The 16,304-nt window shown below is 33.2% G+C and overlaps 1 protein-coding gene across 2 annotated transcripts in view; it reads right to left on the bottom strand.

Annotated features, from left to right (window-relative positions):
• Nucleotides 1–372: 372 nt before the first annotated feature.
• The window catches only part of LOC126882020 (ubiquitin carboxyl-terminal hydrolase nonstop), a 54,866-nt gene continuing 38,934 nt past the window's right edge, over nucleotides 373–16,304 (bottom strand). The window contains exons 5-7 of one of the 2 annotated variants that reach the window (XM_050646796.1): nucleotides 12,924–13,176; nucleotides 4,488–4,744; nucleotides 373–500 (exon numbers count right to left, since the gene is read on the bottom strand). In XM_050646796.1, the coding sequence (XP_050502753.1) occupies nucleotides 458–500; nucleotides 4,488–4,744; nucleotides 12,924–13,176 (553 nt within the window). In that variant the 3' untranslated portion in view covers nucleotides 373–457. Of the gene's footprint in view, nucleotides 501–4,137; nucleotides 4,233–4,487; nucleotides 4,745–12,923; nucleotides 13,177–16,304 lie in introns of those variants that run through there. The other variant, XM_050646797.1, reaches the window with a different exon arrangement.

Here is a 16,304-nt window from a genome sequence, read left to right as displayed (position 1 = left end):
TTCGCATGCCAATATATCCATACTATACTGTCTAGATTCTAGATTGACTCCGCAAACAAGCCCATCATGTATACCACACAAATTCTATTATACAATTTAGTATGTTACTGTAACAACAAATATATTTGGTAAACAATTCCAAAAGCAGATATGTATGGTACACTTTCCCCAATTATGATTCCATTTTCATTATTAATTTTATGAGATGGGCTAAACTGAACATTCTTAAAGGTTAAATGCATGCATTTCATCCACTGTGATCCCGCAAAGCAAAACTATAATTATTAGTCGTGAAAAACATAAGACAATAAATAGATTTAAAAATATTTGCTTCGGTATTATAGTTGTAAGCCCATAGCGGTATACACATCCTTCAAGAACCAATCCAAGTACTATTTATTCAGCTGCAACAATACAATTATTTAATATCACCAATTTTATCACAAGATGTATTACGTCACTCATATCCTAGCACGTGCTTGTGGTAGAATAGAAGATAGCTGAAAATAAAATGAACATTAAAAAGTACTCAATTGTCAAAATCTTCTACATTTAAAAATTATTAAGGACTTGCCTAAACGAGCAAATACGTGTTAGACCGCATTGGACGTGCATCAAAAGTTTTATAGGTTAAACGGCGAAAAAATTGTTAAATCGATACAAGTCAGTCTATGGTACAATTTTAGTTTTGCGAATGATCCATAATTTTTCTTCATTTTATTCAGCCGAGCATTTTCACTATCCTATTTTTTAAAACTGACGCCCAACTACGGTGACCATTTACTCTATTATTTGTTACAATACCATAAGGCAAGGGAAATTATTAATAACGTTACAAAGGTTTTGGTTAAAATGGTAACCAAAATATTATAAGCTCATGGAATGAAAAGGTTTCTATAATTATAGACAACTCGTCAGCCTTTTGCTTGTTGACAGCAGCAGTCAAATCACCACCCATACCAGCTTCCACAAAAAAGGTCAAGCTATATTGATCTCTGCGACACAATATTTATATTGTGTTTATATGGGATTAGCCACAGTTAATTGTAATGACAATTAAATTTTTATCTAAAAAATTATTTGACGTTCCGATTTCCGCTCGGGAAATCGTTTTCAAAAAAGATTAATAGAGGTAATCGATTTTGACAAGAGCTATGAGTCATGCCGATTCAGTACATAAGTTAATGTGTTATTTAGAAGGCCATAGCTCTTGTCAAATACTATTACCTCTAAAGAAATTGTGGTGGAAGTGTGTATACACTCTTTATCTCTAAAAGCATTTATTTCTCAACATAGCAATGACATCATGCTGATTTCTGACGCACATATGATAAATAAAAGTTATTTTAGGGTTCAAAATTATCAAACCTACTCCATTGAACACCCACAAGGCAGCTTATGGTGTGGGAATGAATAGTATTAAGAAATATTATTAGTCATCCTGAAACAAACAAAACTAGAAAATTAAATATAAAGCCACCTCGGTATCAATAGAAGACTGGCATGGACAGCTGATCTTATCTGTTATTTATTGCCCAACAAACAAACCAATGAAGGAAAATGATTTCACTACTTACTTTAAAACACTTGGAGCAAAATTCATCGCCGCTGGTGACTTTAATTCTGGGGATGGGGATCAAGGATCATAGCCACACGTGGCCGAACTGTATTCAAAATTACAGTGATAAATACTCTATTCACAGGCCAACCTACCTACTGGCCCACTGACACGCGAAAAACACCAGATCTCATTGACTTCTGCGTCATAAAAGACATCGCTTCTAATTATTTAAATATACAACCACCATTTAATTTGTCTTCTGATCACTCTCCCTTCCTAATAAGTTTAAACACAGAGATATGCCACATCAAAAGACTGCAAACATTAACCATAAGGATGACAAACTGGAATATATTCAATGAATTGGTCTCTGAGTCAATTAATTTAAACCTGTCACTTAAATCGACAAAGGATGTTGACGATGCAATACAACAGCTAACTACGTCAATCCAACAATCTGCCTGGGCGTTGCTCCAGCCAGAAAGCTCCTATAAAGAAAAACCAGGTTCATATCCGGGCTATCCAATTCGTGAAAAAAAAAAGAAACTAAAAAAAAATGTCAAAGTACTCGAGCCCCAAAACCTTTCTGTAAGTGAAAATAAATACTCACTATGAAAACGGAAATCCTAACAACAAACTAAGACTTTAGTTTAACGACAGGAAAAAACAAACAGACAACGAAAAACCTTTGTTTAACCTGTTTTGGTTTTGTTAAACTTCTGTTTAAACGTTGTTTAAAATATGTTTTATACCGATAAAATACAAGCTCAAAATTTTCTACCTCTAGTATAGCCGTCTGACTATAAACTATCTCAAGGTATTTCAAAAGACCGCGTAGGTCACATTCTGTATGAAGTTTTGGGCATAAGAAAGCTGTCGGCTCGATGGGTGCCGCGTTTGCTCATTCCAGACAACAAGCGTACCTAACCGTGAAAACACTTCAGAGCAGTGATGCACAATCCGAAGGCGTTTCTATGTCGTTTCGTGACCGTCGACTAAACGTGGATCCACTGGTACCAACCAGAGACCAAGGAACAGTCGAAACGGTGGACTTCACTCGGCGAACGTGCTTCGAAGAAGGCGAAAGCTGTTCTATCCACCAGAGGTGATATCCACCGGTTTCTGAGATTCACAAGCCGTGATCTACATCGACTACCTGGAGAACGGCAAAACGCTCACAGGGCTCTATTCTGCCGAATCATTGGGCCAATTCGACGCTCAATTGCAGAAAAATCGACTTCAGTTGGGAAAGAAAAAGTAATCTTCGCCGTCGCCACGTCCAAATTGGTCGATTTGGGCCATGAACTGCTCTGCCCCAGTCTCGGTATTATCCAAGTGCGACTTCTATTTATGGGCCATTCCACGAACATACGCCTGTTTTAGGTTACTTCGACAACGAATGTTTTACTGTGCAACATAAGAAGTACGAAAGTAAATGGCGCTAATAATTATTCCAATAAACAACAATGTAATTTGCAATTTACTTTCGTTCTTCTTATTTTGCACAGTGAAATATTCGTTGTCGAAGTAATCCAAAACAGGCGTATGTTCGTGGAATAGGGTATATTTACAAACTTGAAAAAGTGACTAGCCGGGCAGAAATTTGAGTCGAATGAGGAGGTCATCGCCATCACGGAGGCCTACTTTGCAGACCTGGAGAAGATGAATTTTTTAAATGGATTAAAGAAGTTGGAGGATCGTTTAGTCAAGTGTACTGAACTAAAAGGAGACTAAAATGTGTCACCGTTTTTCTTTTGTAGGCTACGTACTTACTAATCGGACCGCCCACGTATCTGCTATACAGTAAAACCTCCGTTAACCGAAATAATTGGGGAAGGCCGTTTCGGATAACAAGAATTTCGGTTAAAAATAACATTGTTTTTTGTATTCTTCTTGTGTCAAATTACATAGCATTGGAGAGATATAGCTGTAAAACATCGTTGTCAAAGGAAAATACAAAAGAAAATAGATTTCTTAAAAAAAACACTCGTAAACATGTTCATTTTCCTTAATTTTATTGCAGTTTTTAAATTTACTTTTTATTGATGAAATTATTGAAACTGTCAGCCATTTCGGTAAAACGAAGTTTCTGTTAAAAAGGTTTCGGTCGTTCGTGACACGACAAATGGTAACGGACAATTCGTAATGACAGCGTCAATTCGTAACTGCGACACTTCGTAACGGCGACAGTTCGTAACTATACATATTCGTAACGGTACAATTCGTAACAACAGCATTTAATTTTTTTTTCAGCAAATTTAGTATTACTGAATTTATACAACTGAATTTATACATACTGAATTTTGCAAACATTCCTATACAAAAAGTAATGGAATTTTTTTAAGACCACTTCTTTTTAAATATATTCCACACATATTTTTGAATATATTGCTTGTTAATACGACAATTACAGATTTTTTTAAAATTTTTATCTTGAATTATCACCTGAAAGTAGTAAAACTAAGTGTGAAAAATAATGAAATAAATAAAAATAGTTTAATAAATAATAATTTATTTACTATAATAATGATTAATACAATTTACATTACTAGATTACATTTATTTTAAGACAGAATTATACAAAATTATTTCCCCACGAACTGTGCAATGTGTCAAAAATGTTTATCCTGATGTTGGTTCGTTAAGTTGATAAACGTAATTTCAATTGTAACTGCAATCAAAGTTATTTTCCACGTTAACAAAAAGAAACAGAATAATTCAATTTTGACGTTACGAATTGTACCGTTACTAATATGTATAGTTACGAACTATCGCGTTACGAAATGTTTGTCACGATCTGTTATATGTTCATTTCTTGGAGTTTTAAAACTCGGTATGTTTAAAACTGCAAGTATAAAATATAAGAGACATATGGAGTATTGTACTACAGGCATTCATATCTAGAGAAAATTTGGTTCACACTTACCCCTCGGATCCAAGAACTTCTTTAAGATTAGCTCTAGTTATGACGTCATCATCACATTTGTACCAAAAGTCATGTTGTTGTCTTACGTACGCCACATAATGTCCGATATCTATTGTTGGACCTACGTGAATGATAACAGCAAATAATGAGTATCTATTGTCTATAGGAAAAGAAGTCTGTTCTTTACTTCTACTCATGAAAGGAGTCATGTCTAACATTTCAGGAAAAGATATCACTGTAGATATTTTCTTTTTTACCTAAAAATATACATTATTTATTTTGATAAAAATTTCTTTATATGTATGTATGTGGCTTTACTACACTACTTTGGTTACTCTTATGTATCAAAGAATGGTAAAGAGTATATACAGCGTATGTCACGTAGACCGCACATTGGATTTCTGAAAATACTCGGTTTCGAAATTTGAAAATTTGCACTTTCGCATAATTGTAGCTGCTCTACATATCTAAATATTAATAGCTCACTATCCCTACCTATAGCTAGCTAGAGTTCTATGAAATTTTTTTCGTTACTCTCGTTACTCGATAATATGTATACAGGGTGTTTCATTAATAATTGTCCATATAGTAACTGTAGAAACCTTAGCACAAAATACGAAGATTTATCCTAAAATTCTTAAATATAATGTGGTTCCTTACTGAGTTACAGGGTGTTTTATCTAGAAATATAAAAACTATTTTTGCTCAGCATTTTAAAACTATTCGACGTATCCTTTTCATACTTGGGAGGAAGTATAGGTACTGTAGAAACTACTAAATTATGTTAAACAAACGTTTCTGGCTATTACCAGAGGCGTACGACGGGGGAGAGTGAATGGTTGACCCTTTCCAAATTCTACGTCACTGGCGGAATTGCTGTTTTAGTTTAATTTTTGGAGTCTCCAATACTTTCTATGAAAATAATATACTCTTCATTCGTAATGATAAAGTCATTAGTTTTCGAGATCTTTGAAGTTAAAAATGAAACGGACACGGTTATTTTGATTAATGTATTGTGTCGCTTCATTTTTAATTTCAAATATCTTGAAAACTAATCCTTTTATCGTTACGTCCCCCCACGGAAGTGGGGTGGGGGTTACTTTAAACTCTTAAATATGATCCCCCAATTTTTATTGCAGATTTGGATCCTTGACGTAAAGATAAGCAACTTTTATTCGTAACATTTTTTCAAATTATGGATGGACGGCGCTATAATCGGAGAAAACGATTGGTGGAAATGGAAAATTAAATTAAAAATGGAGAGTCCCACACTTTGGACAACTTAACTTTTTTTGGTTTTAGCACCCACTCTTCACAATCCAATAGGTCCCCATAACGCTTGAGTAACTGCAAATTTAGCATACTTTCCTCCCCTACTATGAGGATTTATTAATGAAAAACATGGCTAGTTGTTAAAGCCGATAACTTTTTTATTTCCCAACATAAGCAAATGAATCAAAAAAGAAAATGTTAAAAAAACCTAACGCTATAGTTAAGTTGTAATTTTAATATTTTATATATGCTAGAATATTCCACAGGGTGTTCCAAACTTTAAGAAAAAAACACAGTGTGATTGTTACACCCGGTATAAAATGGTATTTACCTGTCTAGCAACAATATTACTACACCGATATTCTTAAATAATAAGGCTATAACATACTGAAAGAATCACTCAAATCGGACAAAAGGTTTAGGACATTCGAGACATCAAACATGTCCCATTTTTAAGGTGTTCGGCTAATTTTGCCGGTGTGTGTAGCTATAAAGACAAAAAATATATAGACTTAAAGTACTTTATTGCTTTTCAAAATATGTCTCACCAAGATAGATACACTTTTGCATACGTTCAGAAAAATTGGTAAAACAGTTATTCCAGTCTTCAGTTGACACAAAATCGCTGTTTTAAAGGGGCTTCTTCTGGCGACCGCACTAATCGCTCCCCACGCATTGAATTATTGATCTTTGGAAACGTTAAAAAGTCGTTGGGACTTAGGTCAGGGCTATACGGTGGATGGTTTAACAATTTGATGTTTTGAAGCTCCAAAACCTTTATTGTCTTTTGGGCAGTGTGAGCACTTGAATTGCTCTGATGTATAATGATTAGCCGTTGTGTGTTGATTTGTCGGAGTTTCGCGATAATTTCTGGTAAACAAACGGGTATACAGGGTGTTTCATTAATAATTGTCCATATAGTAACTGTAGAAACCTTAGCACAAAATACGAAGATTTATCCTAAAATTCTTAAATATAATGTGGTTCCTTACTGAGTTACAGGGTGTTTTATCTAGAAATATAAAAACTATTTTTGCTCAGCATTTTAAAACTATTCGACGTATCCTTTTCATACTTGGGAGGAAGTATAGGTACTGTAGAAACTACTAAATTATGTTAAACAAACGTTTCTGGCTATTACCAGAGGCGTACGACGGGGGAGAGTGAATGGTTGACCCTTTCCAAATTCTACGTCACTGGCGGAATTGCTGTTTTAGTTTAATTTTTGGAGTCTCCAATACTTTCTATGAAAATAATATACTCTTCATTCGTAATGATAAAGTCATTAGTTTTCGAGATCTTTGAAGTTAAAAATGAAACGGACACGGTTATTTTGATTAATGTATTGTGTCGCTTCATTTTTAATTTCAAATATCTTGAAAACTAATCCTTTTATCGTTACGAACGAAGAGTATATTATTTACATAAAAAGTACTGGAAAATCAAACAATTACACTAAAATAGCAATTTCGTCAGTGGCGTAGAATTTGGGAAGGGTCAACCAGCCACTATCCCCTGTCGTACGCCTCTGGTAGTAGCTAGAAACCTTTATTTATCTTAATTTAGTAAGGTGTACAGTACCTACACTTTCAGCCAAGTATGATAAGGATACGCCAAATACACTCCTGGCAAAAAAATGGGACACCTTAAAAATGGGTCATTTTTGAGTTCTCGAATCTCCTAAACCTGTTGTCCGATTTTAATGATTTTTTTAATATGTTATAGCCTTATTCTCTGAGAATATCGATGTATTAATAGTGTTGCTGAACAGGTAAATGTCATTGTATACCGGGTGTAACAATAATACTGTGTTTTTTCCTGAAAGTTCGTAACACCCTGTGGAATACTGGCATTTAAAAAATATTGAAATTAAAGCTAAACTATAGCCTTAGCCTTTCTTAACATTCTGCTTTTTGACTCATTCACTTATGTTGGATAATGAAAAAGTTAGGTACTTTGATAACTAGCCATGTTCTTCATCAATACAGGGTGTTTCTAAATAAGTGCAACAAACTTAAAGGGTTAATTCTGCATGAAAAAATAATGGCAGTTTGCTTTATAAACATATGTCCGCAAATGCTTCGTATCCGAATTTTTGAATTTTTTCTTACAAACTGACGATTTATTTATTGCTCTAAAACCGGTTGAGATATGCAAATGAAATTTAGAAGGTTTTAAGAGGTGGTTATTTCACATTTTTTGACATACTAATAAAAATTTTATATTCACCATATGAATCATATCATAAATTAATCAAAATAACTGTGCCGTTTCATATTTAACTTCAAATATCTCGAAAACTAATGACTTTATCGTTACCAATGAAGAGTATATTATTTTTACGTAGAAAGTATTGGAGAATCTAAAAACGGCACTAAAATCGTAATTCCTCCAGTGGCGTAGAATTTGAGAAGGGTCAACCATTCACTATCCCCTGTCGTACGCCTATGGTAGTAGCTAGAAACATTTGTTTATCATAATTTAGTAGGGTGTATAATAGTCGTACTTTCTGCCAAGTATGAAAAGGATACGTCGAATAGTTTTAAAACTGACGAAATTGCTATTTTAGGGTAATTTTTTTATTTTCCAGTACTTTTTATGTAAATAATATATTGTTCGAGATATTTGAAATTAAAAATGAAGCGACACAATACATTAATCAAAATAACCGTGTCGTTTCATTTTTAACTTCAAAGATCTCGAAAACTAATGACTTTATCGTTACGAATGAAAAGTATATTATTTTCATAGAAAGTATTGGAGAATCCAATAATTGAACTAAAATAGCAATTCCGCCAGTGGCGTAGAATTTGGAAAGCGTCAACCATTCACTTTCCCCCGTCGTACGCCTCTAGTAATAGCCAGAAACGTTTGCTTAATGTAATTTAGTAGTTTGTACAGTACCTATACTTCCTGAAGTATGAAAAGGATATGTCGAATAGTTTTAAAATTCTGAGCAAAAATAGTTTTTAAATTTTTAGATAAAACACCCTGTAACTCAGTAAGGAACCACATTTTATTTAAGAGTTTTAGGTAAAATCTTCGTATTTTGTGCTAAGGTTTCTCCAGTTACTATATGGACAATTGTTAATGAAACACCCTGTATAATCTGATTATTATACTTATAAACAATGTATTTATTAATCTTGCCACCAAGAAAGCATGTTAGTCAAATGTAAAGAGGAAATTTTTTAAAATCTCAGGTTTGGAAATATTCTTTTAGTTGTAATGGATATTAAAATATGCTTAGCTGTACTTCTAATCTTCATATGTACCTGCTTTATATTTTGGGTATGTAGTAAGCGCCACGCTAGTAGACACACGGATACCTAATTTCTAGTGACTTTCATGTCTGCCATGTCATGTGACTGCCATGAAACTATTCAAAATAATTGTTTTTTCATACAAAAATACATTAATTAATATTATTATTACTCTGCTTTAAAAAAAAACTTTATACTAAGGCCAACAATATTACAATACTTTAAACAAAGATACCATAAGACAACTATAAACTTTCAATACAGCTGTTTCATAAACTATGAACTATCTATGTTTATAGTGGTTGCCGTATTGGGACCGTGGAAGTTCGGAAAAGCGACACCTAGTTTCATAGCCCGGCAACTTTTTTCGCACTTTTAATTATATTGGCCAATCATATTGGTCCTGGTTGCTGGATAATTGTCAAGGTCGTAGCCCAAAAAATTTATAAGAAGAAAAAGTAAGATTTAGGTTATGTTATTTAAAGGTAAACAATTGTATGTAGTAAATAAAATTAATTATTAAAATGCAGTACTGCAAGCAAAATACAATTAATTAAATATACTTTTATATAATAATTATCATAATAAATATCAATATTGTGAGCAACATATAATTTTTCTTCTTCAATGACAGTAGGTATGAAATATACGTCAATTTGACAATTGCAATTGACAATATGAATTATTTAAGAAAGTTGCAAGATTTCTTCGCTATTCGCGCACGATCGTTTCTCGTATCCCCTCCAAGTACTTGCACACCGCGAATACTTGCCAAACTATATGAATTAACAAAATTATTATTATAGTATATAAGCGATAAAATATATAATTTAATATTTTAAGGCTAAAAATAACAAATGCATGTACTGAATAGTATTTAATACAAATATACAAATAAAAATTTGTAGGTATAACACAAGATTGCTTATAAAGAAATTAATTTATAAAATAATATGTGTATTGTCTTTAAATGATTTATGGAGTGTATCACTCTCACATACTCCATAACAATATCGCTTCGTTGTTCCTTTTCGTCCAGATATAAAAATAATCGATTAAACAAATTTATTTTCTAATTGAGGCACTTTTTTCTTTAATCTAACAATAAAACGCTGAAAACGTTTGTTTTCTTCTTCTTCTTCTTGTGCCACTCCTATCGGAGATTGGAAATCATCAAGGCTACCCTGACTTTGTTTACAGCTGACCTAAAAAGTTCATTAGTGGTGCAGCCAAACCACTCTCTCAAATTCCGCATCCACGACATTCTTCTACGGCCTGGATTCCGTTTTCCTTCTATTTTTCCTTGCATTATATTTTGAAGTAATGCGTATTTATGACCTCTCATCAGGTGACCCAAATACTCGAGTTTTCTTCGTTTTATCGTTAATAAAACTTCTGGGTCTCTTCCTATCCTTCGTATTACTTCAAGATTTCTGATTCTTTCAACCCAACTTATCTTCAGCATTCGACGGTAGCACCACATCTCGAAACTTTCAATGTTTTTTATGTTGTTCTGTTTGAGAGTCCAGTCCTCTACACCGTATAATAGCGTGTTAAATACGTAGCCACTTAGCATTCTTAATCGTAGAGGGATGCTTATATCTCTGTTGCAGAAGAATTTTCTCATCTTTATGAAGGTGGCCCTGGCAATTTCGATACGTCTTTTTATTTCATTGTTTTGGTCTCCAGTTTCGTTTATTAAAGTTCCCAAGTATTTATAACTTGATACTTTTTCAATTTGAATGCCGTTTATACTAATATGTACTGGTTGTGTCATGATTTTACTGAAGACCATATACTTGGTTTTTTTGATATTAATGTTTATGCCATAATTGTTGCAAGCAATATTTATGTTTGTAAGTAATCGTTGTAATTCTTCTACTGTTCTTGCAACTAGTACAGTGTCGTCTGCGTATCGAATATTATTTACAAATATTTTTGTTTGTTTTCTATACTTCCACAAAATTTATTACAACTATGTGACTACAGGTGTTTCGGCAGAGTGCCTTTCTCAAGTGATTTAGTTTACCATGGGTTTGACTTTTTAAAGTCTTTAACTGAAGAGGTTGAGGAGTGGGGAGCTGTTTGTCTCGAGTTGGTAATTCAGAATTATATCTGTATTTTTTAATGTATTAATTTCCATAGATTCTAATAAAGATAGCTTAAGGCCTTTATTTTGGATTTGCAGAATTTGAAACTCTTCATTAAAAGAACGATTATGATCTAGAAGCTGAAATGCGTATGTAGAAGTGTCTGTTTTTTATTGTTGAAAGCCCTTTTGTGTTCTGCTATCCGTTTGTCAAAGGTTCTGCCAGTTTGATCGATGTAAGTTTTCGGACAGTCACCACAAGTTAGTTTGTAGACACCACTCTGTAGTTGTTTTCTCTTTCGACTCTTATTGTTCTTAATATATTTGCTTAAGTTGTTGTTAGTTCTGAAAGCTGGTGTTATTCCTTTTTTTTATGCATCTGGCTATTTTTGTTGTTTTCTTGCCAGTATATGTGATAGAGCAGAAGGTACTGGGTTCTTTCTGTGGTGGTGGATAGATTAATTTCAGGGCTATCTTATGGAGTTTTTGGTTTAAAATTGTATTAATTGTTTGTTCGTTATAGCCATTGTTTACTGCTATTTGTTTAATGATGTTCAATATATCTGATAGCAGTGGGCTAAGTCCATTGCTATCAGATATATTTATGAACTAGCTTGAATCAACAATTTCTTTCCTTTTTTATTTAAACAGTTCTTATATCGGTGGAGATACGTGGATGATATACTAGTATGCTTTACAGGAACTAACAGGCAGCTTGACCAATGTTTATCATACATTAATTCACTTCATAGTAATATTGAGTTTACAATAAAAACAGAACAGAATAAACTTTCTAGATGGAACAATTACCAGACTACACAACAAACATGAGTTCTCCATATTACATAAACCTACCCATACTGACACAACTATACACAATTCATCATCTCATCCTACACAACACAAATTAGCAGCCTACCATAGCATGATACATAGACTGACAGAAATTCCCATGTCAAAAAATAGCCTCGAAATAGAACTGAACATCATTAAATAACTAACAGTAAACAATGGCTATAACGAACAAACAATTAATACAATTTTAAACAAAAAACTCCATAAGAAAGCCCTGAAATTAGTCTATCCACCACCACAGAAAGAACACAGTAGCTTCTGCTCTATCACATATACTGGCAAGGTAACAACAAAAATAGCCAGATACATAAAAAAGAAGGGATAACACCAGCTTTCAGAACTAACAACAACTTAAGCAAATATATTAAGAACAATAAGAGTCGAAAGAGAAAACAACTACAGAGTGGTACAAACTAACTTGTGGTGACTGTCCGAAAACTTACATCGGTCAAACTGGCAGAACCTTTGACAAATGGATAGCAGAACACAAAAAGGCTTTCAACAATAGAAAAACAAACACTTCCACATACGCACTTCACCTTCTAGATTCTAGAAGGCTAGATCATAATAATTCTTTTAATGAAGAGTTTCAAATTCTGCACATTCAAAATAAATGCCTTAAGCTATCTTTATTAGAATCTATGGAAATTAATAAATTAAAAAATACAGATATAATTCTGAATGACCAACTCGAGACAAACAGCTCCCCACTCCTCAATCTCTTCAGTTAAAGACTTTAAAAAGGCAAACCCATAGTAAACTAAATCACTTGAGAAAGGCACTCTGCCGAAACAGCTGTAGTCACATAGTTATAATAAATTTTGTGGAAGTTTAGAAAACAAACGTTTTCAGTGTTTTATTGTTAGATAAAATGAACTTCCATCAAGTAACGGTCGAATCTATCAACTTTTTCGTTAATGTGCAGGCACACACCTACATATACTAGATGTAACTTACCTCATTTGTATGCTGAAATCTCTTTAGATGAAAACATACAACTATAGGAAGAGTCTTCATAGTAAACTGTTTAGTCGATTCTTCGTGTGACTGGCAATTCGAACAAAAGGTTTTCTCCTTATTTTCTAAAAGTTCAGCTCTAGTAAATCTATCAAGGCATTCATGAAGAGAAGAAGGTTGTCTGCCTCCTAATGTTACGGGTCCGAGATCTAAAGAGAAGTCCCAAATGGGATCTATCGTTGTCGAGACACCACTAAAACAATATAATTGTCAGGTTTAATAAAGTAAAATAAGAATCATCCATTAATCATCAAGATTTACTAAACACTTCTTTAGTCTTACTTGTTCCAGTTTGACGATATGAAATACTATCAAGTTTTGCAGCAATATCATAATTGTTATTAACTTCCTCTGTCTCACGGTACTAGTCAATTTATTTCTTCGGGGCTTGCCGAATTTTAAAAATACAATGAAATGTAATAAGAAAAAGAGTGTTGGGAGAAGAAGTAATCATCACAGAAGCGGCAAAGACGCTGGAAAAATGATAATTCGGAATTAAAAATAATATTTAATTGATGGATAATTAATAAACAAATATATACCTAAACATAAGAAGGAGAGAAATAGATACCATATTTTTTCAAAATCACTCTCTGAGCTTTCTTAATTTAATCGAGAGATTTATACTGTCGAAATAGTCAAAGCCCTAAACAATTTAAGCAGAGTAATATAGTTACACTTTTATAAAAAATTGAAGGCATTCGTGGGAGTGCCGACAGAAGTGAAAACTTCTTATAGTATATAAATTACGAGTTCAATGCTTTTCCCCGTTCAAAAAGAGATGCTATACCTATATCATGTACGCGATGCGTATGCCCCATGCTATTTATGTAAAGATACACATACTTTATATACGTACAAAATTTATTTCAGCGAAGTGATGGCGGTCGCAAATTCAATACTTTTCCCCATCCAAGAAGTGCACAACGTCCCTAAAGAAATTTTCAATTCAAAAATTTATTTCGTCGAAGCGATGACGGTCGCTAATTTAATACTTTTTCCCCATCCAAAAACTGCACAACGTCCCTCAAGAAGTTTTCACTTCAAATATTTATTTCGTCTAAGCGATGACGGTCCCTAACTAAATACTTTTCCCCCATCCAAAAAGTGCACAACGTCCCTCAAGAAGTTTTTACTTCAAATATTTATTTCGTCGAAGCGATGACAGTCGAGATGACGGTCCCTAATTCAATACTTTTCCCCCATCCAAAAAGTGCACAACGTCCCTAAAGAAATTTTCACTTCAAAAATTTATTTCGTCTAAGCGATGACGGTCGCTAATTTAATCATTTTTTCCCATCCAAAAAAAGCACAACGTCCCACAAGAAGTTTTCACTTCAAAAATTTATTTCACCGAAGCGATGAGGGTCGCTAATTTAGTACTTTCTTTCATCCAAAAAGAGCACAACGTCCCTAAAGAAGTTTCGCTTCAAATATTTATTTCATCAAACCGATGACGGCCGCTAATTTAATAATTTTTCTCCATCCAAAAAGTGCACAACGTCCCTCAAAAAGTTTTCACTTCAAAAATTTATTTAATCGAAGCGATGAGAGTCGCTAATTTAATACTTTTTTTTCATCCAAAAAGAGCACAACGTCCCTAAAGAAGTTTTCACTTCAAATGTTTATTTCGTCGAAGCGATGACGGTCGCTAATTCAATACTTCTTCTCCATCTAAAAAGTGCACAACGTCCCCAAATGAAGTTTTCACTTTAAAAATTTATTTCGCCGAAGCGATGACGTTCGCTAAGTCAATACTTTTTCCCCATCTAAAAAGTGCATAACGTCCATAAAGAAATTTTTACTTCAAAAATTTATTTCGCCGAAGATATGACGGTCTCGAAATAAATCCTTTTTACCCATCCAAAAATAGGTTTTACATTTATTTTAAATTTAAATACTTCTATACAATTTAAGTATAGATACATACACCTAATATAGATACGTACAAAATTTATTTCGCCGAAGAGATGACGGCCGCGATGACGGTCGCGAAATAAATCTTTTTTCCCCATCCTAAAATAGGTTTTACATTTATTTTAAATTTAAATACTTCTACTATACAATTTATATATACATACAAATAATATATAGCATAAGCGATGACGGTCGCGATGACGGTCGCGAATTCAACGCTTTTTTCCCTATCCAAAAATCGCACAACGTCACTAAAGAAGTTTTCACTTCAAAAAATAACTTTTTATAATACCACGTTTATATTATTTATGGGACACAATATAAAATTATAAACCTAGGATTTTTAATTTTAATAAAATATTTATTTTTGAGAATTTTTTATGTAAACAAACTAGCGAGACAATTTTAAATATCCAGCAGCGGTTACAAATGAATAGAAAATTGACATGGAATACATGACATAAAAAGTAACGCCATCTACTGCGAAAACTATATATTGAGAAAACTAGTATCTTTTGAGAAAAGTGAGAACTAATTTTACCATATAACACTTAAAATGGCCTAAAATTAAAATTCCAAATAACACTCAATGCATCCATGTAAAAGCTGTTGAATATTGCATTGTCATCAAGTTCTGAGCTATTCTGAACATTTCAGATCTCTAGCTAGTCGGGAAGTACGTTTAGAATTGATTACAAGATTTTCTCGGAAAAAGTGACAAAGAGACAAAGAACACGGGAAATATACAGAGTGTCCCCGAAAATAGTGCGTTCCTTAAAGGTATAGGTAGAAGGTACCATGTAGAGCAAAAAAGTCTTATAACATTTTTTTCTAAATTCCACCGTTTGGCCAAAAAACCAAAATACAATTTGGTGTGCAAATTGAAATCTGACAACTATGTATACAAAAATCTAAACATAGACAATCACAATTCAAAAATAGTTGCAGCATTAGCCTTTAGTATTTACATTAAACCCTGTCTTCATCCTAAACGAACAAATAAATTCTTGTTTTGTTATTTTCAAACATGGGGTGGTATAATTATTTTGCAGGTGTACCTGTCTGACCTACATTTTTCTGGTGTCAATAACCTACACCACTAACAGCTCTTGTACAGTGATGAAAAATTTTTAAATTTTATGAAAATAAAAGATCGCTTATATGGAGAACAATGTAATTTTTTTTGGAAACGGTTGACTTTAGAAAAAAATGTTATAGGGCTTTTTGTTCTACCTTGTGTATTATATCCATACCTTAAAGGAACGCACTATTTTCGGGGACACCCTGTATAAAAACGTGGAAAAATCATCATTAAGTATCTTAAGTGTTGAGGTGTTAAGAACAGTGTTGAAATACAAAAAAGAGAACGGCGCTTAAGGTGATTTGTATACACTCTTAGGAAAC

Source organism: Diabrotica virgifera, chromosome 3 (genome assembly GCF_917563875.1).
Source record: "Diabrotica virgifera virgifera chromosome 3, PGI_DIABVI_V3a".
NCBI classification, from domain to species: domain Eukaryota; kingdom Metazoa; phylum Arthropoda; class Insecta; order Coleoptera; family Chrysomelidae; genus Diabrotica; species Diabrotica virgifera.
The sequence above is the reverse complement of the archived record's forward strand: the minus strand, read 5'-3'. Positions and strand labels throughout refer to the sequence as shown.